At 36.4% G+C, this 26,519-nt stretch overlaps 2 protein-coding genes and 1 pseudogene across 2 annotated transcripts; 2 read left to right on the forward strand and 1 right to left on the reverse strand.

The window, feature by feature from the left end:
* Positions 1-81: 81 nt before the first annotated feature.
* LOC126586902 (COP1-interacting protein 7-like) lies at positions 82-4,202 on the reverse strand. The gene is made up of 8 exons (XM_050251865.1): positions 3,989-4,202; positions 3,639-3,815; positions 3,433-3,530; positions 3,037-3,086; positions 2,900-2,952; positions 2,640-2,792; positions 602-2,360; positions 82-479 (listed from the first exon to the last, which is right to left on the reverse strand). The coding sequence occupies exons 1-8, from the start codon at positions 4,039-4,041 to the stop codon at positions 357-359; spliced, it is 2,466 nt and encodes an 821-aa protein (XP_050107822.1). The 5' UTR covers positions 4,042-4,202; the 3' UTR covers positions 82-356.
* A 7,374-nt stretch (positions 4,203-11,576) lies between these two features.
* LOC126584563 (TIR-only protein-like) lies at positions 11,577-12,593 on the forward strand. The gene is made up of 2 exons (XM_050248900.1): positions 11,577-12,058; positions 12,515-12,593. The coding sequence occupies exons 1-2, from the start codon at positions 11,577-11,579 to the stop codon at positions 12,591-12,593; spliced, it is 561 nt and encodes a 186-aa protein (XP_050104857.1).
* A 6,092-nt stretch (positions 12,594-18,685) lies between these two features.
* LOC126584564 (alpha-galactosidase-like) lies at positions 18,686-20,418 on the forward strand (annotated as a pseudogene).
* The last annotated feature ends 6,101 nt before the right edge of the window (positions 20,419-26,519 follow it).

A 26,519-nucleotide genomic window follows, 5' to 3' on the forward strand; every position in this document is an offset into this window, starting at 1 on the left:
AGGGAGGTTCTAATGTCTAATCAGGAATATATCCTCTTTGAGTTACGTGATAAAGGAGACATTCATATGTAGATACTTGAATTTAAGTAAGTGGCGAAGAATCACCTTTTTATTATTCCAAACTGCCAAACTCAGCATCCCATGAATAAATAAAGAAGCAAAAAGTAGAGGCATCATGCCAAAGTTATATGTATATAAAAATATATAGCTGGGGATATTATACAAACAAATCATAAGTATGAACAAATATGTATTGCAGTTTGAAGAACTCATGGACTCAACTGCTTTGTATCCATTTACAGATTTAGAGTTCTCTTGGTACGTTGTAGTTTACTCTTGGGAGAGCCCTTTGCTGTTTAGCCTTCTAATGAAGCTCTTCTGGGTGCTACCGGAGAAAAGCCACCAGCTGCAGTTTTCTCAGCAATTCGCTTTTGGCGTTCTATCCGCAGTTCCTCCATCTTTTGCCGAATTTCTTCTTCCTGTATACAAGCACATTCTCATCAGATTCCATAAAAAGAAAATCAAAAGTATGAACAAAATAGACAATGAGAGGTATCTAAATAAATACTACATAATAAGCAACTGCACGCTCATTATTTACCTTCTCGAATTTGCTCTTTTGTATTATAGGCCCTCTTGTAGGAAATACTTTTTTGCTTTTGATATCAGGTGTGTTGTTAACTAGGGATCTCCGTACGATGTTAGACTTTGCTTCTTTACAGCGTTCTTTTGGTCCAGGAACTTTATTGCTCTTCACATTGGTTGCCATACCGTTCGAAGCAGGCTTGTTATCCACACCATCAGTTGTCTCAACACCAGAACGTTTTCTATTTGCCTCGGTAAATGAAATATCTGCTCCATAGTCTATAGTCCAAGAAATTTCAGCAGACTCCAAGTTGGAATCCCTTTCAAGAATCATGCAAAGGTCATCCGGCTCAGATGTTCGAGTCTGTGGAGTATCTATAACTCCATTTTCCTTCTGGGTAGCTAAACTCAGATTATTATCCATGTTTATTTCTGTTTTCCATGGTGATTCATACATATCATCAACTGCTGACCGAGACTGTATAAAGAAAGAATCATCTACCAATATATTGCTTTTTCTCTCCGACGTGATGATGCAATCACCATCAAAAACTGTTTGCTTCATTGGTACTTTCTGGTCTTCCGTACTTCTTGAATGATTCAAGACAAACCAATCTTCTCCCCTTACAGTCCTGGTTACAGTAGACTCAGCAGCGGAAGCAGAAAACGCAGACCTAATTTCAGTTTCTGATTTTGCCGATCTCTGCAAAAGTAATATGTCCTCATCTGCACAATCTTTTCTCTCCATAACTGAACTGAAATTTTCTTCATTCTGAAAATCTTCCAACTTAACCTCATAGTCATTTGTTCCATTCCTCTCCATCGCAACCAAAGGATCAGCTGCCACTGAAACTGTTAGTTTCTTTGGAGTTCTCTCGAGATTGAGCCCCAAAGTAGGCCTCTCTGCTAATGAATTACCATCTTCAGACTTCGCTATAAAATGTGCATCTTCAACATCAATGGGGACTACAGCACGAACTGTCAAATCCTCATTACTTGATCCATTAAACATAGAGTGACTCTTCTCCACATCTCTTTCTTGCGAGTGTGACTCATGGGATACCTCCAATACTTCTGCTTTCTCAGTCACCTCATCTGAAAAAGATTCATCAGAAACTCCTCCTTTATTACCATCCCTCTTCTTGGGTGTGATGTAGTTGATGTTTTGAATGACCACTTTCCGCGAGGATTTCTTCTTAAACTTCTTTCTGGATGAATTCTCCATATCAGAATGCTTTCTCTCTTGATGTGTCTCTGAATCTGAATTAGTCTCAGAAGTGGAGTCACTGGACTCAGTCTGGTTGCCTTCCCCTGAGTATTCAGGTCGTGTTTTATTCTTCATCTTTCTTCTTGAAGATGGCTTCTGAGTCCTATGATAATTCGGTTCCCGACCATAGCTTGCTTCATCCATGTTGGGAGGCCATTGCATGTTCCTTGGATAATGAGGAGGGAAAGACTGCATAGTAGGGAAAGGATATCCATGATATGGAGGCAACTGGTTTGTATGGCCTAGTGAACCATAAAAGTACTGAGAATTCTGATGCGGAAATGGCATTGGCGCTTGAACTTTTTCACTACTTAGGATTCCGCTATTGGGAAGATTTAACATAACATTTTGATTAGTGACCTCTGCTTCATTTGTAAGTGTAATTTCAGACGCTCCCGTAAATTGCAGATCTGATGAAGAACAGGCCACTACTGCTGCTACTTCTTTTATCCATAAACCATCTGTCTGCTTTTGCTTGTATAATTCCTTGAAGTTAATGCATGCTTCCCTACAAATAACCAACACTTGATCTTAAGAAACTCCAGCAGGCTCAACATTACAGCAAAATAAAATGAACTATATCTAATTTCTCCAAAATGACGTGAAAAGTAGACCATGAAAATGCGATTAGAATAAACAAAGGATATTAATTTGCAAAACAAAAGAATCCGAGGTCCATCTGGTGACTGATATATATCACCCTAGTGTAGATTTAAAAAAAAAAAAAACAGACTAATGAAACAAAACATAATTCAAACAATCAACTTTACTGGTTACAAGTTTATACCTTAAGCGTGAAGCACCAAATGCATCCGAAAAAGAAATGAGATCATCCATATTGTAGATTTCAAAACCAGCAACAAGGCCACGGGCATAAGCCATGGCTTGCTGTTTCCGAAGCAATGCCACTCGAGTTTCAAGAAGGCGTCGAAGGCAAACCCTGTCATATTACATTAAAACTGAATGAATCAATGACAAAAATACTGAATGACACTGCAAGTGAGACTAATTCATTCATAATTGTAGCCATCCAAAAGAAATAGTTACTTGGAGTTTTCGGTTTTTACAACATCCCCTGCTTCTTCAAGTTCACCTCTTTTCTGAAAAGAAAAATATAGTAGCTTAAGTAATGAGATCATTCTTTGAGAATACCTCACTTGTTATGTAATCTATACATAAAATACCTCCAAAGAACCAGCTGATTTCCTTGTACTCTGATTAGCAGATACAATTCCTGATAAACCAAGATTAATTAGGGATCAAATTGCAAAGTTGAAGTCCTCCTTCGATCCAAATCGAAGAACATTCTTTCCATAATGTAAGAACATTATCTGATAAATCAAATGCCTTAACCTAGCCTCCAAAGCCAAATCAAAAAGAGAAAAACAACGGTTTTTAATGCCGGAAAACGAGCAATATGATTAATGCCCAGAGTTGGATTTGCCCTAAGATCACTAGAACAGAAACAATACATTCAACACAAAGAACAGAACTTACCCAATACAGCACCAGAAAGCTTGATCTTAAATCATAAAACCCATAAATTAAAAATGAAAAATTCAAAGATTTTGATGAGATACCTTCCTCCAGTTGGACTGAACTCTCAATCTGCAAAATCTCCTTTTCAATACTGACAAACCTCTCCAGAACAGCTGGGGTGCTAACAAACCTCACAAATCTGCCCCACAGTACATAATTAAAGAGAACCAAAATAATTTTTTTTATCCAAATTAGAAATTATCATTTGTATCAGTGAGAAATGACACAAATTTGGGAACTACCGTACCTTTGAAATGTGGATTTGGTGAACCAGGGTGCCATTTGGGTAGGCGGGCGAAGAGTAATGGAATACCCACCTCTGGAAATCTCATCTTTTACAGATTTGAGGTGAGAAACAAAGGGTTGGAACAACCCAGATGCCAGTTTCTCAGATTTGGCTCCGTAGAAGATCACCAAGTCACATCTGCACTCATTTAATTTAGACACAAAATTAGAAAGAAATTCAATTTTCCTCTCCATGCACAATCTGGTTATTGGATTGAATAAATAGAGAATTGGGCTACATAAATAAACAAGAGCATACTGTAGGATAAAAGGGTTGTGCGGAAATCATTTGCCTAGTGCAAATATAGTTACCTGGTTCGAGTTGGAGTGAGCTGAAACAAAGCATGGTCGAGGGGAGCTTCCATGGCGGAAAATGGAAGAAAAGAGAGACTACAACTGCAAGTGCATAGTTTCAGTGTGTATATTGCAAACTGTGGAACGTCATATTGCTGGAACGTGCACGTCACATTCCCACAGTAGTTCCAAGTTGAAGTGGAAGAGACGGAGAAAGAGCAAACAGTTCAGAGACAGCTAGAAAGTGATGAAGCTTGGCACATGCCAATCATAAAGGCGGGCCGGATTATAGAATCATGAAAACTATTTTTAGATTTTTGTCACGTTGTACAGCTTGATATCAAAATCCATTAGAATCCAAAAACATGACTAAACATCTCGTAATACATTGTCATATGAAGAAGCTTACGCATATAATGCATTATTGAATAAGACGTTATTATGACAATAAATTCATTCCATATAAGTTATTCTAATATTGACAACCTGTTTCAATGGAGTAGGAAAAAAAAAAAAAAACTCTAGAACCTATGACCACTTTCAATATCAAAAGGAGAAAAATCTTTGGTTAAAGGATAAAAAATGAGAGTCACGTTTTCGCAAGAAAATATGACTGTTGACTTTTACAAGATTTTTTGCGTGTGTAGCAAGAACATAAGGAAATAGTTGTTCATCCCTATCTGTTATTGGCCGTTAAGTGATTATTGGCTATTGGTTGTTGCTTCTTCGTTGTCCCTAAGTGGCATAAAGGTCGGGGCTAAAGCCCCACGCAAATAGATTTAATGACCTTATTTGGTGAGTTGGTGTACAAGCACTCCTGATAAAAATTAGTAGATAACATGATCTTTTGATTCAAAAAGTCGAAGAAGCAAGACACTGAACAATAGTAAAATGAAAATTACTACTACTAGAGACTAAGTGAAGTCTAGTGGGTCTACATTGGTTAATGAGGGGTTTTAATGTATGTGATATGGTTATTACCCTGATTTCGTATTTTGTATCATTTATGGATATCACTTGATTTTATAAATGTGATTTCTATTGAAATGTGATTTTTTTAATTTTATTGTATATATATATATATATATATATATTTACCCATTGATCTATGTTTATTAAATGTGATTTGACTTGTGTATTGAAGATATTTGTGAAATGTAATTTGAAATGCATGTTGGATTGTTTGTTAAATGTGAGGGCTAGCAGTGGACCGTTAACCCATTGTCATGGGGATTTGTTACTTCGTTATCATTTCATTTCTTGCTATGTTAATCCGTTCTAAATTTAGTAATTGTGCTTGTTTCATTTCGTTGAGTCTTTGTGAATTGAGTAACTTGATTCATGTCTTGTTTATACGAGTCGTTGTTATGTTTCTTGGACTTCCACTCGATTCCGTTGAGTGGTCCAAAATTGGGTTTTGTTGAGTGGTTAGGTTCCCTACTCCGTCTGGATTCTGTTGAGTGGTTCGAAATCCCTCGTGCTCCGCGATTCCGTGGAGTGGTCCGGATCGTATCATGCTTTGAATTTTATTGAGTGGTCCAATATCCATTGTACTCCACAATTATGTTGAGTCGTCCAGAATTGTATCCACTCGGATTCCGTTGAGAGGTCTGAAATCCTTTCTACTCCGCGATTCCGTTGAGTGTTCCGGAATCGTATCCTGGTTTGGATTTCGTGGAGTGGTCTGAAATCTCGTTTGGTACTTTGTTTCCGTTGAGTGGTTCAGAACCCGATGTTGTTGGATTGCGTTGAGTACTCCGAAATCACATCCTTGACTTCGCGAATCCGTTGGATTCGGTCTAAATTAAAAAAGCTTTAGAGATGTAGGCTTTGGCCGAACTGTGTTGCTCTAACCCTGCATTTTGGTGTATTGTATGTGTTATTGATTGATGTGATTGTGGAATGGTGTTGGAAAGCACATGTGTGTGTGTGTGAATGGCATGATGACAACTCTTATTTGGCTTATGGTTGATGTGTAGTGTGGTACTCTATGTTGTCTACTAGGAAGTATTTTACGAACAGTTCAAAATTTAACAAATGGTGAACTACGAATGACTTGATCCTATCAAAGGGTACGTAGGTAGTCTAACAAAGAGGTTAGATGCAGCCATAAAATATATAAAAAATTACTACATAATATGAATCTTGTGTTGTGCTTTGTCCATATCCCGGAGGCGGGGTATGTTAGATATACGGGTATTTGGTTATGTCAAGTGTCGATCATGGACGTACGTCGGGATTGGAGCGTGACACGGAAGAAGAACAAGAGTTACTTACAATTTTTGTAAAAAGTTCAATTTTTGAGCTTTCGCTATCTCTATTGTGTGCCAAAGTAAGGAAAATGATATGAGTCAGAAGGGTTCTCTTGGACTTGGCCTTGGCCTAACCATCAGTCCGGGACCCATATGGAAGAGGTCCTCCCACTAAGGAAAATGATTTAAGCAGAACAATGAAGAACCTATAAAAATACTAACATGGCCGTCAACGTAGTCAGAATGGGGTTATCTATGTCTGTCATAACATCTTCGAAATGTCCTATTGGAAGCTTAAGCAAGTTTTATAATGTTTTATAGAAATTAGTAAAACCGGTTAAAAATCGTGAATTATTGGCTCACATACCTTTCTTGAGGTTTCACACTATTTTTTCAGTGACTATTAAAGAAAATGCTATAAGCCAGGCATCATGCATTGCTAAAGTTAAATGTCCTTGTTGGGTTTCCAGGAATTGATCGTGTAGACAGTGGAAGAGATTCAAGAGAATTAATATATATGTGAAAGGAAATTAAGAAATTACTTAATTAGAAAAGTATTTATTTTCCTTCCCCCCATTCTTTTTCGTCCACAGGTACTGAACAAGACTAATGGCTCAATCAAATATTATTCAAGAAGGAAAGTTACTGGTAATGAAGGAATTAGACCACTCAACCAATTGCCGTATTTGCAGTTTTTAAGCACATGACAGAATACCAAAAAGCTCTGAGTTTGGTCTCAACCTCTCTTAAACTGGCTTTGAATGAAAAAGTAAATAAAAGAACGGAAAGTAAAGCATTTAGGATGTGCATAATATATATTTGTGTTTAGCCAAATTGACTAGAGCATTTCTCCGTTTATACTCAAGTTTAAATTCTCATCCCTGTTGGTTGGTTGAATTGTGTAAAATTTAGAATTTACCTGCTGGGATAGTCCAACCCAACATTATAAAATGCATCTTTGATTTCTCAAGGCTGGTGCTGCATTCAAAGATCAGATTAAGCTGTTTGGAAAAATAATGATAATAAAAAGTAGGCTTAAATGTTAACATGGTCTTTTTTTACTCTATCGGCCAATTTAGTCATTGTGTTTTTAATTCGGTCAAATTTGTCCCTGTGTTTATATTCGTTAGCTAATTCAAGACAATCCGTTAAGGGACTGTTAAAATTGACATGTGCTCTTCACCAAAAAAAAAAAAAAAAAAATTGACATGTGCTAGGCACGTGAGAGGACAAAAATGTAATTTTATTGTAAACCCACTAAATACAAAAAATAAAAAAATAAAATAAAAAATAAACATGGAAGACCTTTGAATCTATTTCTTTCCCATACATATAATATGGATTATCAACATGAATCAGCATCCAGTTCACTAAAGCTGCATGTGTCAGTTAAAACCACTCACCAATCAGGCAACAAACTTCAAACATCGAGTATCATTGTGTATATTCTGGCAACGACCCGAGCAGAAGAGAAGTTCCATAAATCATCATCGTCAAGAGAAGCTTCATCATCGTCGTTAACTTCTACCGTCTCCAAACCAGCATTATCATTTTCCAAAGCTTCAAGCCGAGCAAGGGCAGCCTAAAACACCAACCAGCATAACCCATCAACTCTAATAAACTTATACAAATTCACAGAAAAAAAAAACACCAAAATATATAAATATATATGTGGAAACCTTTCTAGGTCGGATTAATCTGGAGCTCACTGTGAGTGGTTCAGCTAAAAGTCGTCGTCTTTTATGAAATTAAGATTTGGGTAGTCCATCAATTCGCAAAATATATCACAAAAAGCAGAGACAATTGTATCAGCTAGAATATGAGAGAGAGAGAGAGAGAGAGAGAGAGAGAGAGAGTCGATGAGGCTGTACCTCATCACCTGGCGCACCACCGGACCTTCCCTAGGACCTCCGGGTGTGAGTCGAGCAGAGTCACCGCCCACAACAGCGATGACGTCGAAGTGTCCTGAGCCTTGAAGAGGAAGTCGATGAGGCAGAGGATCTGGATATTAAGGAGAGGGAAGGGAGGCGGTGGAGGCTACAGGAGAGAATGGGTATAAGAGAGGAGCGGCTACGGGAGAAAGAGAAAGGGTAGAAGCTCTGTTTTGTGACGACGCCGGAGAAGCAGCGGGGAAGACGGTGGAGAAGCCATGGTTAGGTTGCTGCAATAAAATTACGTTTTTGTTCTCTCACGTGACTAGCACATGTCAATTTTAACAATCTTTTAACGGATTGTCTTGAATTGACTAACAGATATAAACACAGGACCAATTTGGCCAAATTGAAAACACAGGAACTAATTTGACCGATAGAGTAAAACATAGGGATCATATTGACATTTAAGCCTAAAAAGTAATAGGAAGGTTTACTTTCATTGATGATCAATCATAAGATTACAACCGGTATTTATACAGTGGCTTTACACAAGATAATGCCAAATTATCCTAACAACCTGCAGTCCTATAACTACCAAATCAAACAGAATAATAAACTGAAAAATACAAAGCCAAACAATGTGAACTAAGTTTTATCTTTTACAATAGAATTCTCCTTAATAAAAAGAACCAAACCTTTAAATGGAATTTGTAAAAAAATGATGTGTCATCAATAAAAAAAATAAGCACATTAATCAACACTTAGTAATAATCCAATCATCAATATCCACATCATTTAGTTTACAAAATTGGGTCTCCTAGTGTCACCTTATTTATTACCCTTAGATAAGTTTAAATTTTGAAATGTATGTAGTGAATAGACAGAAATTTTAAAATTTAAACTCATCCAACAATGATAAATAGGTGAAAAACTTGTGTGAGGCTTAACTTGCCACTGAACGACACTGAGTGGCACTAGCATCCACTCGAAACTTGTCACGTGGCAACCTTTAAATATAATTTTACCATAATTTCATAGTTAAAGTGTTTGTAATAAATATTATTCCTAATTAATATTCTAATTCATCTAATATTTTATAATTGTACTTTCTTTCTCTGTCTCATTTTCTTCTCAGCTTGTCTCATTCATTTTCTTGCATTTCTTCAAAAATATATGCAGCAATAGAGAGAAAAAAAGAATTCACTTCAGAACCAAAGAAACTATCAATCGTGTTGAAAATCAACCACGTACCTATAAAATCCTCGCCTACATACATGTTGAGCCAATAGAATCATAGAAGTATCTTTATTTGTACATTTTGTTATCTTCTTATGGGGTTTGAATTTCTGTACGGTAAATTATGAGAAAATTTTCGTTTGAAAATGGTAGATTCAATTTGTATCATTTTTGTTGGATATTAGAGATTCGTAAGTTAATCAAGTCAAAGTTCATATGATAAAATCAGCTATTGAATTGAAATAAAAAGGACAAAATCAGTTACTTTCTAGTTTCTAGAATATGAAAAGTTAGAGAAGGTGGGGGTCTCAATTTTTGTTTTTGTTTTTTTTTGTGTTTGTTTTCAACGAAAAGCAACAAAACAAGAGGAGGGGGAAGAGAAGAAAATATGCGGCTGGGAAGAAAATCTGACAAGGAAAAGGAGACGAGGAACTGAGGAAAAAAAATGGGACATTAGATAATTTTAATGGTGTAATTATTTAGTAGAAAATCGTATTATGAAAATTTTAAATATAAATTATTACACATATTGTACATAATGCTTACTAGGCATGTTTTGAGTAAATGGTAGTGTAGTGCCACTCATCATTGTCTAGTGGTAAGCCTAGCCTCACATAAGATTTTCTTGATAAATAGAGTGGTTGAACATCACTGTCACTACTTAAGGGTAGCGAACAAAAATAAGCTCGAATAAATGTTCATCTCATCCCAACCGACATATACATAAATATTTTTCTTCGTACTTGTATGCATTTTCCGATACGACAATTTATGTGGAACTTCATTTGCTTCAAATTAATTTTAATTTGTGATTTTTATTGCATACATGGAAACTCAAACCATTAGAGTTGATTTTAATTACACATAAACATCTCAAAATTTCGTTGCAATGGAGAAGCAAGTTATGTATTCACATTGGATGCGGCTGGGTATGCAAGTTCGATTTGTGAACTTTTAATTTTCATGAACTGCCAACAAGCTGCTCGACAAGAACGAAGTGCTCAGCTCAAATTTGTCGTCCAAAAGGAAACAGTAATGTGGTGCTAGCTATGCATGAATTAAGACCGTTGTGTTCCTATTGTTTTCACAATGAGTACAAGACACACACCACATGCTTTGAATTTCAAATAGCCAAGTCAAAGAGCACGTTTCCCATCCCCTTTGTTATATTATATTTATGTTGCATATCAAATTTAATAATATTTTTCCATAATAGAGACAGCTCTCTAATCCCCAAGAGCACTTCCACCGTGATCCAATCCCTTTGGGGATTGGCTGTGAAATCCAGTCCCCCTTCCCCCAGCGCAAAAACGGCTTCAGCGCATCCAAGTTCCCTCCCCAGGCAGAAATCGACAGCTCACAAGGCTCTTAACTAATTAACTCTTTTTACAAACATATTTTAAATTCTAACCGCTCTTCTAACAATTCTATCATGGAAAAAATTGAAGTTTCACCATAAAATCATTTGATAATATATGAAGAGTAGTTTAACACTTTATAAACACATGTAGTGTCAATTTTATCCTTAACGTGTGAACACATATAGTGTCCATCTTTTCCTTAACGTGAGATTCATATTTTCAACTAATATGTACTAATAGGTAACAAGGTGTTGTTAATTTATCTCTAATATTATTTCCATTAAATATTGAGTTTCCAAAATTCTTAAGAGTTACAAAAAAAAAAAGTTTGTAAGGGGTCGGTGTGTGAGAGTAGAAAGAGATTATCTTAGAAAATTAAAAAATAAAACACACGCTGGGCAAAATTGTAACCCTAAAAACAAAAAACAAAATCTTCAATGCGGTTTTATATGTATTGGCAAATTTTAAATTTTTTACAAGCCTTGAAACCATGCAAATATATCGTGGAGTGACCAAGTAAGCCGTAAATGAAATATTTAATGACGTGTTTGAAGGTGTATACTGTTCTAAGTTCTATTAAGACTATACAGTCAAAATTTTCAAGGCTCGCGCTGGTGCTTATACTCCTATTTTCTATGTCTTATCAAAATAACTACCAGGCATTTTCTCAAGTCCAATCTTAAAACTTGGAATATTTGCCTTGAATCTGCACCCCAAAAATAAAAATCAAACCCTCTCCGAACCTATTTATAGCTCTCTCACCCACAACCAAAATCGTAACCCTTAGGAAGTACAAACGAAAAACACAAACCCTCAACCGAAACGGAAAGTACATAAACCATATCTCATCTCATCATTTTTTTGTTAGCTTCTTCAAGGAGCCATGCAGCGTTCACCAGCTTTGGTTCGCAATTTCCTCCGCCAGGGAAGCAACCAAATCCTAACCGTTAAATCACACCCGCCATGCGACGTGTTCATTAACCACCGGGGGATCGACACCAAGAGAACCGTGGCCGGATTGCTCTTTTACCATTTCTCAAGGCTCAACTTGCATCCTTTCTTGGACAGCAAGAACATGAAACCTGGGGACAAGTTGTTCGACAAAATTGATGCGGCGATCCACAAATGTAAGGTGGGGGTTGCCGTGTTTTCGCCTCATTATTGCGAATCTTACTTTTGCCTCCATGAGTTGGCTCTGCTCATGGAGTCTAAGAAGAGGGTGATACCAGTTTTCTGTAATGTAAAGCCGTCTCAACTTAAGGTCAGGGACAATGGAACTTGCTCCCCAGATGAGCTAAAAAGGTTCAGTTGGGCACTTGAAGAAGCTAAGTACACGGTTGGACTCCCTTTCGACTCCTGTAAAGGGTAAGTATATATCGTTATATCATAAGGAATTATTAGATTGTCATTCTTTATTAATTTCTTATAATAAAGTTGTAAAATATATCAATCCTAAGTAAGTGAATGCATGGGTTTCATATGTGTTTTTCTTTGTCTATAGATCTATACCTTTTCTTTTGTAAGAAAACTTGGAAGCAGAGAAAGTTAATTATATTGATATGAAAAATAGTTACACTTAGTTAGGGAACATCAATATTACCCTCAGAATGCAAGAAAAAAATATATAAAAGAAGTGAAGGACATAAACCTAAGCCTTCTTGAAGCCCAAAAAAACATTATAAAAAAAGAGGAGGCATAAGACCAAACTTCTAAAATAGAATCTATTCGCACATATAATTGCTATCGGAATATGCACTAGGTTTATTTGATCGAACACTACTATTGATTTTTGCTAATTTCGTGATGTTTTGGGTATTTTAGGAACTGGTCGGAGTTCCTAAAAGAGGCTTCTCATGCAGTGCTGCAGAACTTGGTTGAGGTAGAAGAAGGAGCATACTGAACGTAGATACCATGTGCAGCATCCATGTTAATATGACTCACACAATCACTTGATTGCTTCACAATTTCACAAGAAAAATAAAAACAATTACTTTACAATTTCTAAAATACACACATTTATTTATTTGTTTTTTATTACAAATTAATTGATTCTTTTGTTTAGGAGATAAATTAATAAAGAATATCTTCTAAGTTTCTAATACTGTAGATTTGTCCTTCGTTTGATTATGATACAATAAATTGTAAACATCTTCTTTTTCCAAATATTGTAATCAAAGATGTATTGTAATTGTAACAAATTCATGCTTCCTTAATAAATAATGTGAAGTTCAATTCATTGTATCTTATATCTTGGTTCTTCTTCATCCTGTACTAAAGAACAATGATACTAGTAGGAATTAGTTCTCTCCTCATTGTTAATTTCTTTTTCTTGCTACATTGATTCAATCCTCTCTTTTGTGTGTGTTTAAGAGAGGAAAATAAGATGAATAATGCAAGGGAGACCAAAATGAGCATTACCCAAATGAGATAAATAAACAAAATTTAGTAATAACGTCGTAAATCGATTAATAGAAACGGGAGTTTCCTAGACAATGTGCTCAAACAAATTGGTCTCAAATATATAGTAAAATTGGTTATGTTCAGCATAGCAAACGGCTTCATTCAGAAGAAATCTTGATGGGAGCTGACATAAAAAGGACCAAGATCAGACTGCATGTTGTGAATGCAAACTTTGAAACGTTAGAAGTGCTGCATCAGAGAATGAGATGCATTCTCGTGAAAATGACTTATTTTACATGATAGTTTGGTTACGGGACTGTTATTTAAAAATTAGCCATCATGCGCCTCCCATTTAATTTCATATACAATAAATATTCGACCATCTCCATCTTTAGTCTTTTTCAATAACAATTTATTTCAGTAATACCCAACGAAAAAGGTCAGAAAATTCTATGAAAACGGCAAGAAAACACTAGGAAAGTCAAATGACTCAAATTTCCAAGTCCAGTTTTAATTTTTTTGTATAGTTTGATTATTAAAATGCTTCTTACTAACATTAAGGACTGCCGTTTGTTAAAATGTTTCTCACTAACATTAAGGACTATTAACGGAAGCGGCACTAATCAAATAATTATATACATAAATGTATATATTAGGATTGCTTTTAGTCATCACCAAGTTAAACTTATTGGACAAAGTCACAATGTATATATTTTAGTGGTATAGCAATAACATTGTAGCATTACATCCAAATTAAGGAGAAATCTTTCAGTGTTGTGAATATGGTCCGGTACATCAACTATCATAATATAAGTCATTGAATTTTTTTTTCTTCAAATATCCAACCGTTTGTATTATGATATTTGATATCAGGCTATGTTTGCGGCTCATTGAAAAACCTCTCCAAACTAAGATACACATAGAATTTCCATTGTGATTACCAAGAAGCAGCTATAAGTGGCCAATGGAGCAGTACACCCAGCAATGTAAAAGAAGGAGGAGGATTCTCTCCTCTCCTAATCTCTCTCCCCTCCCATCTCCTTTTATTTGAACGGTCATGGTTAAATCACGTCAACATCTTATATTGATTTTTTTATAAAGACAATAAAACAAAAAACAATGTGTAAGAGGAGGGGAGCGAAAGGGATGAGAATATGAGGGAAGAGAATCTAACTCCGCAAAAGAAACCCAACATGGCCATCCACCTGTTTATATAGATAGTACTACTAGGGGGCGTTTGTTTGCCCTCACTAACTGTCACTGGACTAAACTGGACTAACTATTAGTCCAGTCCGGTGTTTGTTATCATGCGGGACTAGTCTTAATGAGACTAGACCAGACTCGCCTACACTAAAGGCTTCACTAAGAGGTCTTACTGAGCCCCCCCCCCCCCCAAAACTACGGGATTGCTAGTCCTGTCTCTCTCTTCTGCAAGCAGCGTCGTGCGAACCCTCCCCCACACCTTTTCATCACCGTGTTTGCTAGAAAACTCACCTTCATATCTCAAAAACAGAAATCAGAAGTCACAGAAGATATTCCATTGAAGACTGACCTTTATATCTCTAAAAACAAAGCAAAAACCAAGAACGGAAAAAAGGGGAAAAAATTCACTTCTTGCGCAATCAGCAGAGAAATCAAGAAGGAAGAAAATAACTGAATCCACAGTTCTCTACCCACTCCCAACACCTCGTCACGCTTAGTTCGAGAACCAAGTCGTATATAGGTTCAACTATGACTTAAGTGGAGATAGAGAGGTTGGGGATTTTGAGTGAATTTTTTGGGTGGGGGATGAGATGGGTTTGTGGGAAGAGGAGGTGAGGAAGATTGGGGATTTTAGTTGCATTGTTGGTGAGGCAAATGGAGAGACTCTCTGCTATCACTTTGGTTGCATCGCTTGTTTGGGTTAGAGAGAGACGGTGGAAGGGAGAGAAAGGGCCGGTGGATGGGAGGGACAAAAATGGGAAAAAGGAAAGGAGGAAGGTTACAGGGATCAGATAGGGATTAGAGAGATGATTCTAGAAGAAAAAAAAAAGAAAAAAGATAAAGTAATAATAAAATATTAATTAATATATATTAAATTAATATAAAATATTTTAATATTGCAATCCTAATTCGTAGTCCGACATTGCACCAAACGTTTCAATAAGCTAGTCCAGTTTAATCTAATCTAAGCCAGTCCAACTTAGTCCCTGAAGCTAGTCCAGTCCGAAATAATTCGGTGCAACAAACGCACCCTAGACAAATTAAGATAAAAGTACAATTGTGTGGGAAAATTGACCTTGAATTGAATTGACAGCACTGAGAATTTCACCCTCTTCAACTCTAACCACCATTCGGTCACCATCCATTTCCAACCAAAAGAAGCTTCTCAACAATTCTTTGTCTGGCCAAATTATGGTTTTTAAATGTATAGGACATCTACAAATTCTTTTTTTAAGCACATGTAGTATTCTATTTAAGTGGAAATTTCTTTTTGTTTTAAAGTAAGAGTAATTAATATCTAAAGTACGTAAGGTGCTAAGGGTCTCCAGCCTAAACAAGGGAAAAAAAGTATGCACAAGGACGAGATCTGCTCTCTTTTCACATTTATGCTTTTTCTAGGAACTGAATAATATTGTTGGGCTCAATTTACCAATCCCATACCTGATTACTTTTTCTAAATAGAGTTCAAATAATAACATTCTATTCTAATTAGTAACCTACAGATATTTCGAATATGCGACTATAAGACGGAAATTTAGGACAAAAAAAGTAGAGGAGGAGATTCTATACCTGATCTCACTTAAGGCTGAGTTGTTGTTTTATTTGAAAACTTGTTAAAACAACTCCAAACAATTAAAGGAAGAAACAAAGTAATCGAAAACTTAAAAGAATTTCATGATTCAGTCCTGCTATGCACATCCTTTAACCTCATGTGAAGCCAAATTCTTTTTCGACCATTTGATTTTTGAATTTGTATTTTATTCAAGCCATTATTTCTTTAAGCCCTTATAGATTCTCATCACGCTACTTGTTTGACTGCATGCCTTACTTTGCGTAGCTCCAAGCCTCAATACGTGTCTAGTTATTTTACACGCGCTATATGAATTGATGAGGATGTGTGTGATGCTTTGGTCACTTGAGTTTTATCACTTTTTCTCACTTATGTCATGCTCACCGTTCTAAAATTCTCGCTCAGATCCGTGTAGACGGGTCTAGCCGCTAGACGGTTGGTCATCGTTCCGATTAATTCTTAAGCATTCGAAAAATACGAAAGGGCACCTAGACTTACTTAGGTGCCTGCTTAGCCCGCCTAAGTCGTGACTCTTGCTTAAACAGAAAATAAATAATTTTCGTTTTGCATTTTACTTTTTTAATAAATTGTAAGAGATTTGTTGAATACATAGATGAATACACATTATATGTTTGTTCCTCATGTTTTCATTTTGTTTTAATACTTTATAATCTATATATCATTCTGCTTTGTAGTTTATTAACCCAAATGTATACTTATTTCTACGATATATTGTCAATATACTTAAATCAACCTAGGCCATGCCTAGTCACCTAGGCACTAAGCTCCAGCCTGCTGCCTTTTAATGCCTAACGTTTTTTAAAACTTTGGTCATGCTATGATCAATAGGTTTAATAGTTTCTGCAACACTTTGAACCTTTGGTCATGCTATGATCAATATGTTTAAATTATAAAAAAAATTATACGATATCGATTTAAAGTGATTGGCACACTGTCTTGATTAACAAGTCTTACTCAAAACAAAATTATATGAGTAGGTAAATGATCTAGTTTGAGATCCTCCCAATATTATATACACAACGTCATCATCCAACACTCTCTTGTGTAATTGAGTTTTATTCAAATAAAGCTAACGTTTCCTTAAGAAAAATAGTAAATTACACAAAACTACCTTAACTATAGGTCGAACTATAATCTCATATCTTATGTTTTAAGCATTGCAATGTCATACATTAACTTATGGATTCATTGCAATGTCAAACTTCCTTTAAAATTTCTGTTTAAATGATGACATGACAGGAGCGGGGTCCATCATTTTTCCAATTAAAATTAAAAAAAAATTAATTTAGATAAATTATTAATTTTTATTTAGTAATTAAATTAATTAAAAATTCTCCAAGTTGCCTCCACCACCCTTCTCCTCCCCCTTGCCGACTCCCCTCCCTAATACCAGTAGCGTCCACGCACCTATCCCTCCCTTTCTCTCAGGTCTCCCTCTCTCCCATTTATCTTTCATTTTCATTGTTTATCCCCTTCTCTCACGTCTCTCTCTCCATTTCTAACAAACTGATAGATGAGGAAAAGAGAGAAAAGATGGCGTGCCAGCCCGTGGAATCACAAGGCGGCGATGGAGGTGGGTGGTTTCTGGGAACCGTTTAACTGGCGAAATACCCAAGTCCTTTTCGATTTTCGCCATAACCGCTTTCGCCCAAAACCCGGGTCTATGCGGGTGTCCGGTGCAGAGCTGCAAGGGCACATCAAATGACCCGACCCGGCCCGGACCGAATTTGAGGCATTTCTCGCAACACCAACTGGAGTTTTCTAAGGTTCCCTCCTCACCATCAACGGCGGTGTATCAACCGGTATGGAGGAACTCGACGAGGCGGTCGGAGTGGGAGCCCGTGGGCGGCGAAGAGAGCGTTGAGGTCGAGGGAGATGTCACTGGGGAACAGCGCAGGAAATTCGGCTGTGTTTAAGGAGAGAAAGGGAGAAGGGGGACGGAGGAAGGAGTGAGGGGAGGAAGAATGGGGACGGAGGAAGAAGCGATAGCAGGGAGTGGGGGTAAGGAAGAGAGTTTTTAATTATTTAATTAAAATTAATTTTTTATTTCAGTTGGGAAAAGAGTGGATCCTGCTGGTGCCACGTCATCATTTAACAGACAAATTGATAAAAATTTTAACAGAAATTTGACATTGCAATAAATTCATAACTTGAAGTATGACATTGCAATATTTAAAACATAAGTTATGAAATTGTAGTTCAACTCATAGTTGATGTAGTTTTGTGTAGTTTCCTGTAAGAAAAAATATTTGTGACCTAAAGAATATTTGTGGGGCGTCCTTATTATATAATGTTATTTCTTACTAAAAGAATCTAAGACTCTAAGTAGGTTGTGTCGATACATCCACCCCCGAATGCAATTGTATAAATATGGAGTTATCTGTTTGTATTTGCCCATTTTCACATTTAAACTTCTGTCACACTCAAAAATCCTTCCTCAGTCTTACTCTTCCCGCACTAATTTCTTAGCCTCTTTAAAGCTCTTGGATCAGATCTCATACAAATATTCATCACACTCTCAATTTCTGCCACAATGGGTTGGTAAGGCACGAGCTCACTCTTTGTTCTGCTTTTGTAATATCACAATAGTATATATCGTACAGTTGCAGTACTTGCTTTTGTAATATATATCAATAATTATGCTCGTTTTAATACGAGCATCCAGCCCGTAACCAATTGACAATAGTTGAAGAGGTTAAATTTTTTTATGTACTTATGCCAGACTTCCATATTTCCTTCAACGCTTCTTGCTAATTCATGACGCAACATTTTGTATTGTGTTACGTTGATATAAGCACATGCATGATCTACTGTTTGCTAGCTATCTCTTACAAAGAATATTGCGGCATTATCATTGTGATTTTGATGCTCTTGTTTCGACTGGCTTGGCAGCACTTGGATACAAATATGTCAATCTAGGTCAGTATCCTCACATCAGTTCCTTTATTAGGGTGGTTTTGAGTGAGCTTTTTGCTTGTTATTGTGTGGACCAAAAAAAAAAGAGATGATTGTTGGGCTGAAAGAAACAGAGACAAGAGGGGTAATCTAAGAGCAAAATCATCAAATTTTCCTTCTGGAATCAAGGCCCTTGCTGATTATGTTCACGCAAGAGGTTTAAAACTTGGCGTATACTCTGATGCTGGGTAAATATATGTTCAAATTCTTTGTTATCTGAAATAGCACCCGGCATATCATCGTTACTTCTCATCTTTCTGTATTTTTAGTTATTATACTTGCAGCAAGACAATGCCAGGCTCACTTGGGCATGAAGAGCAAGATGCAAGAACCTTCGCTGAATGGGTTTGTGTCCGATACTATTCTACTGTTCTACATTAATATATATAGTTTGCTAAGATAAGTAGTTTGTCTTGTTTTCTACCTTTGATGAAACATCTACACAAAAAAATGAACTTGAGCTGATCGGGGCACTTTGCTGTAGGGTGTCGATTGTTTGAAGTACGATAACTGCTACTCTGATGGTTCTAAACCTAAAATTAGATATCCTAGAATGAGTTCTGCATTACGAAAGGCTGGAAGGCCGATTCTGTACTCCATATGCAAATGACCTCATGAAATCGTTCTATATATACTCCTCTAAATTTGTTTACAAGGTGTTTGTTTGCATCACTAGAAGGTTGGAAATTTTTTGGTTTTGTCAAACAAAGCTTTGATAAAGAAATATGTTCTTAAAGGGGACAAGAGGATCCTGCGAAACGGGCTGGTCAGTACGGCAACGCTTAGAGAACTACAGGAGACACTAAGGACAACTGGGAATGGTTCGATAAAAAATAATTCCTTTTTCCTTTCAAGTTCTCAACCTGAATTCTGATATGCCAGAGAATTCTAACTATGAAAACATTAAGACGGTTGCTTGAATTAATCTAATGTATACTACAATTTTAGTATCACGTCGAATGCATATCAAAACAACATTTGGGGGAGATATGCAGGACCTGGGAAGTGGAATGGTAATATTTTATGTTGTTGCATTGACTGCCCTGTTTTCTTATCTTTGTTAAAAAAAAATGCTGTGTAATTATTCGAAGTTTAATTAATCGTAATACATCCTGACATGTTGGAAGTGGGAAATGGAGGGATGAGTTTTGAGGAGTACCGGCCTCATTTTAGCATTTGGGCTGTTATGAAAGTATGTACTCTCCACATTGTCTGATAAATTTCAGTTCATTGGTTGACTCGCATATATACATTGATGATCCCAAAAATATAATTGCAACATGCTCCTTTACTTGTCGGATGTGACATCCGATCTGTAAGCAAAGAAACTCTTCAGATTCTCAGAAACTCTTCAGATTCTCAGAAACAAAGAAGTCATTGATGTTAATCAGGATCCAGTCGAAGTTCAAGCAGGGAAACTGCGATCTAAAGATGGCCTAGAAGTATGTTGTAGTGTAAAATGCCGCCATTTTCCATAACTTCTACAATTAATTTTACGTTTCTGACTGGTCATGCTTGGGCTGCAAGGCATCGGCTGACTTTGAATTTGATGCAGGTATGGGCAGGACCACTATAAGGAGAAGAGTGGTGGTAGTGTTGTGGAATAGAGGCAGGTAATTACTCATTAGCACCTATGACTATGACATGGAGGAAAGTTGGACTCTCACCACATACGCCTGTTGTAGTCAGAGATGTATGAGTGGTATGACTAAAAAAAAAAAAGGTCGTACCCAGTGCACAAGACTCCCGCTTTACGCAAGGTCTGAGAGAGGTGAATGTCAGCTAGCCTTACCCCCATTTATGGAGAGGCTGCTCCCAAGTCTCGAACCCGAGACCTACCGCTTATGAGTGGTATGACTGCCACATTAAAAAAATTCTCTTTCTAGTACCTCATAAAATAAAGGGTTTTTATCACAAATAGTCCCTGACATTGATCAAACACATCATTTTGGTCCCTGACATTGAAAATCAATAGAAATGGTCCCTGACATTGATCAAACACATCACAAATGGTCATTCCGTTAAAAACTTTTTGGGCAATTTTCAAAGCTTCGTAACTCAATCGTTTCTTAACCAAATTCGACCCATGATATATCAAAATGAAGATAGGAAAGTGTAGAACAAGATTATACCTATTTGGAAGCCCAATGGTTTCCGGAGATTGCCGGAAAATAGCCTCAAATGTGACTGGTCCGCGAAAAAACTGGAAAACTCGCCTGAAATGGGGTAAACTTTAAACATTCATAACTTCTTCAATACTCAACGAAATTGAGTGATTCAAAAATGAAAATCATATTTCTCAATGAGACAAAGAGAATTGTATCTTTATTGACAGCTAATTTACCGTGGTTTGACTGGAAAATGGCTCGAACTTGGATAACCATTTTCGAGTTAGCCAATTTCGAGTCGTTTTACGGCCAAAATAAGACGAGTTAGCCATCAAGAAAGCTACCATTCTCTTAGTCTCATCGAGAAGTATGATTTTCGTTTTTGAATTACTCAATTTCGTTGATTATTGAAGAAGTTATGAATGTTTAAAATTTACCCCATTTCAGGCGAGTTTTCCAGTTTTTTCGCGGACCAGTCACATTTGAGGCTATTTTCCGGCCATCTCCGGAAACCATTGGGTTTCCAAATAGGTATAATCTTGTTCTACACTTTCCTATATTCATTTTGATATATCATGGGTCGAATTTGGTTAAGAAACGATTGAGTTACGAAGCTTTGAAAATTGCCCAAAAAGTTTTTAACGGAATGATCATTTGTGATGTGTTTGATCAATGTCAGGGACCATTTCTATTGATTTTCAATGTCAGGGACCAAAATGATGTGTTTAATCAATGTCAGGGACCATTTGTGATAAAAACCCTAAAATAAATGAACTATATCTTAGTCCTCACTAACAGAAAACCGTAATGTCATTTGGCTGCAGCACTCATTTGTTTCAAGGAACATGCAACTAGGCTGACAGCAAACGTTGCTCTTCATGGTTGTAACTCGTAAGATGTATGTCCTGATTACTTAATTAGTCCTACCATAGGGGATTAATATCTCCAAAGATTTATAAAATAAATATATAAACATCTGTTGAATTGAATTGAATGGTTTGACTTGTATATTGAATGAGAAGTTATGGGATTGCTTGTATGAATTTCTCCATTGCCCCTTCCAGAAACATTACCCCATAAGGAAAAATAATAGAACCACTTGGAAAATATGCACAAATTTGTACAATCTCTCCTGTTCATATGAAGGGCTTATTTTAACAATAACCCTTTGTACTCTTTATCAAGTCTCACTTTATCACTGCACTTTATTGGGTCTCACTTTTCTTCTTGTACTCTTGTTTAGTGTCCCAGCTTCGTCTATCTGTTAATTTTGTTAACAACACCATGAAGTAGCTGATGTTGCATAAACATTACGTTTAATTTCTCCATTAACATCAAATACAATTAGAAAGTTATGTGATATAATGAAATCCCTCAATATTTTGCAACCTTCAGCTACCCCGGTCCAACATAAGGCCTGCTAAGTCCATGCATAAAAATTAAGGAAAACTAATGAAAAAGGCTTGAAAACTTTGAGTTTTAATGATAAGGACAAAATAAAGGATAAAGTGAATAGTACCAGAATTGACTTTTTAGTGTAAAAATGTGGTTTTTCGTTAAAGTGAACAGTACTAGGTGCTTTTCGTTAAAGTTCCCTAAAAATTAACTAGCCTTCATGCAAGCGCTCACGCGCATGCTTAAGACATTTTTTGAATCACGACGTGCTATGTAACATCCCACATCGCCCATGGGAGTGATCCTTAAATGTATATTCTCATCCCTACCTAGCACGAGGCAATTTGGGAGCTCACTGGCTTCGAGTTCTGTCGAAACTCTGAAGTTAAGCGAGAAGGAGATCAGAGCACTCACAGGATGGGTGACACACTGGGAAGTTGCTCATGAGTTCCCAAAAACAAAACCGTGAGGAAATTATAAGCCCAAAGCGGACAATATCGTGATACGGTGGTGGAACGGGCCCGAGAAGTGGTCCGCCCCGGGCCGGTATGTGACAATTTGGTATTAGAGCCAATCCCTGGCCGGAAGTATGCCGACGAGAACGTCGGGCCACTAAGGGGGTGGATTGTAACATCTCACATCGCACAGGGGAGTGATCCTTAAATGTATATTCTCATCCCTACCTAGCATGAGGCCTTTTTGGAGCTCACTGGCTTCGGGTTTCGTAGGAACTCTGAAGTTAAGCGAGTAGCGCACGAGAGCACTCCGATGATGTGGTGGACCCGGGTCGAGATGTGACATGATACGTGTTATTTACACGTTTTAAATGTATTTATATGCACGAATTGCTTGTATAATTTTTTTTATGACAAAAAGAAAGTCAAATATTTGAATTAAATGTATAATATTAGACCATGCTAGAAGAAACCTCTTAGTGTAGATAAAATCTTTTGTTAAAAAAAAAAATCATTTGAAAACTAATTGAATCACATTATTATGTGTGTGCGAAAGACCTTTTTTATAACTAGCACTACGTGCGCTAGTGTTTAAAAATATATAAATAATATTTAATAAACAATAGTGTGCAAAAAGTATTTTTTAAATCACATCGCGCTACACGCGACTTACATTATTTTCCTTTTTATCATTGGCGTTATACGCCTCTTAAGATGTCTTGAACACAACTTTCATGATTTTCCTTAGTTTTTATTATATTTTCCTTTCCCCTTCAAGTGATCACCATCAACTTTCACTCATCCTTTTATTTATTTTTTATTCTTTTCTCTTTCCATTTATATTTATTTTATATTTTTATGATGACAAAATTACCAAATTACTCATGTATTATTATTATTATTATTATTATTATTATTATTATTATTAGATTTAATATCAAGATTGAGATTAAACATTGAAAACATCTTTTTATTTTCCATCTTTGATATCAAATTCAAAGTTGAATTAACATTTCAGATTGATTTAGAGGACAATTAGTTGAGCGAAAATGACTTGCTAAAGACAAACTGGAATTTGAGCTTCTTTCCAGAAACATTATTCATTAAGCCTTAATTTCAATTCGAACTTTGAAGTCGGGCCAAAAAATGATTAAAAATTGTTTGAACATGAAGCCACGATGTTTTAGATACCATCTGACCTTCGAGTATGTTCATGTGCATGTTTACACAATTTTGCACCATATGAACTAATGAAGTGTGATGGGTCGCGGATTTTAAGCCACAGAACACCATGTTGTAGTACACATGATAATGGCAGCTGTCATATGATTATAATTTTAATTAAGAAAAGAAATTTTTTGATGTTCACGGGCATCTGGGCCAACCCACTTGTTGATTACCTAAACGCATTATAATCGTTTTTATTAATGAGACTGTTATTAGTATTCTAAAAAAATTATTCTACACTCCTCACGAGTGTATTTTTTTTTTAATTATAGAAAGTTAAGAGTGCCAAATAAAATTTTTAGAGTACTAATAACAATTTCCTTATTAAAATTTAAATAAATGCTTTTAGAAAGCACTTCTATAGCTTATAAATGGTTTAAGTTTTTTTTTTGAAACATTTGCATATAGCGTTTTTTATAATTATATAGCATTTTAGCTCTTCCAAAAGTATTTCAATCAACACACCAATAAATTAGTGTGCATTCAAATTAGAATTTTTTTACTACATTTGGTAAAGCGAAGCTAAGTTGTATCATCATCATGCATCAACTACATCATTGACCCTAATTAAGCTTTAATTAAACATCAGATAATGAAGAAATTAATTCCACATCCCTCAATCATAAGCTGATCACAGATCACTAATATAACTTATATTATGCCAGCATGTGGCTATTAATAATCCTAAATAGATCTCATCAGCAAAGTTTGGATTTTGTGATGCACAAAGCATCCCAAGTCACAGATCAATGTGATATGGTACAGAAGCAAAACTGCAAAGGTATATAAAGCTATAGAAGCAAAGCAAATGACCTCATTTGTTTTTATAATTTGTGGATGGTGATGGATGGTTTTGGTTAGGGTGGTGCTATCTATACATTCTTTTTTACCTTTCATACATTCTTGTTAATTTTTTTCTTTTGATCATCTTCAATTCATTTGATCTCACAGTCGAAAATTTAGAGGTGTATGGATAGCACCACCCTTCAATGATGCTCACCTAAGCTCTTAATTTTGAGGAACTTTTTATGTGAATCAATAGATTAAATTGACGGTAGCTAGGTTTATTAGCTTAAATACTCCATGTTACACCTAAACAAAATATTAATTGATAAAAAAATAAAAATAAAAAGAGGGAAGAAGGTTTCACATATTCCCTCCATCTACAAAACCCATCCATCCTAATCGTGTATCTCAACAAAATTCAACGTTTGAAAATTGCTTCAACAATTCAAGAATTCAATTTTTCTGACAAAAACGACGCAAAATCCGATTCATGCAAAATCCCAGTCGGACCTTATTTTTAATAGGCAAAAAATGAAAATTTGAGATAGAGAAAGGATTTCCGAGTGAAAGGGATTCAATGTTGGACATAATCAACAAGGTGCAAACGATAGCACGCTATTCTCCGTCGACTGGGAGAGATTTTTCAATGTGATCGGCACATGAGGTGGTATATCATATGTCACTATATGAATGGTAGGATATAGTGTTAAAAAGTTAATAATTTAAAAAGTAAAATTTCTCACCGCTTACATAAAAACACATGGTGTACCACCCGTGTTCTCGTCACAATAAAAAAATTATCGTCGACTAGAAGAGATTGATCCCCATCTTCTTTTTTAATTGGTTCATGTGCTAGATTTGTTTTGGTACAACATAGCTTATTGGGTAAATTACATTTTACCCCCTATGTTTGGGGTCAATTTCAATTTGTTACAATATTTTTAAAACATTTCAATTTCATAAATTTACTTATCATTTTATTTCAATTTCATACATCTGTTAGAAAATCCGTTAAGTGATGACGTGACAAATATGAGATCCACATTTGTGTTGTGGCTGGCACGTGGCAAAAAAAAAAATTTATGCATTTAAAATATAATAATTTACACTTTAAGAAAAATAATAAATTTAAAAAAAATTAAAATAAAACCCATCTTCCTTCCCCGACCCCTTCCCCTTCCCCGCAACCCAAACCCCACCCCCACCCCTATCTCCCCCGCAACCCCCCCCCACCTCACCCACCCCCACCTCTCCCGCAACCCCCCAACCACACCCCACCCCACCCAAAACCCAAAAAAACCCAGATGTTCAACCCACAACCATGGCCGGTGAAATTAAGCCGAAGACAAATAATATAAGTCCAAATTGCCTCTGCCACCTCCATCTGCTCTCGCAGCCCAACACAATCTTCAAGCCCAACAAAACACAGCAGCAATCTTGTGCCCACCACCGTTGCCGAGTCTCTTGCACCGTTTGATTTGAAGGTTAGACAATTAAGGTTTACAATTTGCTGGGCTTAGCCGTGGAATGAGGCACGAAGACAGAGAGGATGGTTGTTGGAGAGAAGGGAGGGTGGGTGCGAGTTGCAGAGGAGAGAAGGGTGGGTGTGGTTGTAGATGAGAGAATGGAGAAAGGGGTGGGGGTGATGAGGTATGAGACATGTGGGTTTTAGGGTTTTCGGTTGAATAGCTAGGTTTTTTGGGGCT

The sequence above is a fragment of the Malus sylvestris genome, chromosome 10 (genome assembly GCF_916048215.2).
Source record: "Malus sylvestris chromosome 10, drMalSylv7.2, whole genome shotgun sequence".
In the NCBI taxonomy this organism is placed as follows: domain Eukaryota; kingdom Viridiplantae; phylum Streptophyta; class Magnoliopsida; order Rosales; family Rosaceae; genus Malus; species Malus sylvestris.

What these genes read in the sequence shown, in the direction of transcription:
- LOC126586902 (XM_050251865.1), bottom strand. Translation starts at nt 4,041, where the DNA reads ATGGAAGCTCCCCTCGACCATGCTTTGTTTCAGCTCACTCCAACTCGA. An exon ending in TTTGGTGCTTCACGCTTAAG is followed by an intron (nt 2,361 to 2,639) that starts GTATAAACTTGT and finishes GGTTATTTGTAG; the next exon opens with GGAAGCATGCATTAACTTCA. An exon ending in AAAAGAGCAAATTCGAGAAG is followed by an intron (nt 480 to 601) that starts GTAAATAATGAG and finishes GCTTGTATACAG; the next exon opens with GAAGAAGAAATTCGGCAAAA.
- LOC126584563 (XM_050248900.1), top strand. Translation starts at nt 11,577, where the DNA reads ATGCAGCGTTCACCAGCTTTGGTTCGCAATTTCCTCCGCCAGGGAAGC. An exon ending in CCTTTCGACTCCTGTAAAGG is followed by an intron (nt 12,059 to 12,514) that starts GTAAGTATATAT and finishes TGGGTATTTTAG; the next exon opens with GAACTGGTCGGAGTTCCTAA.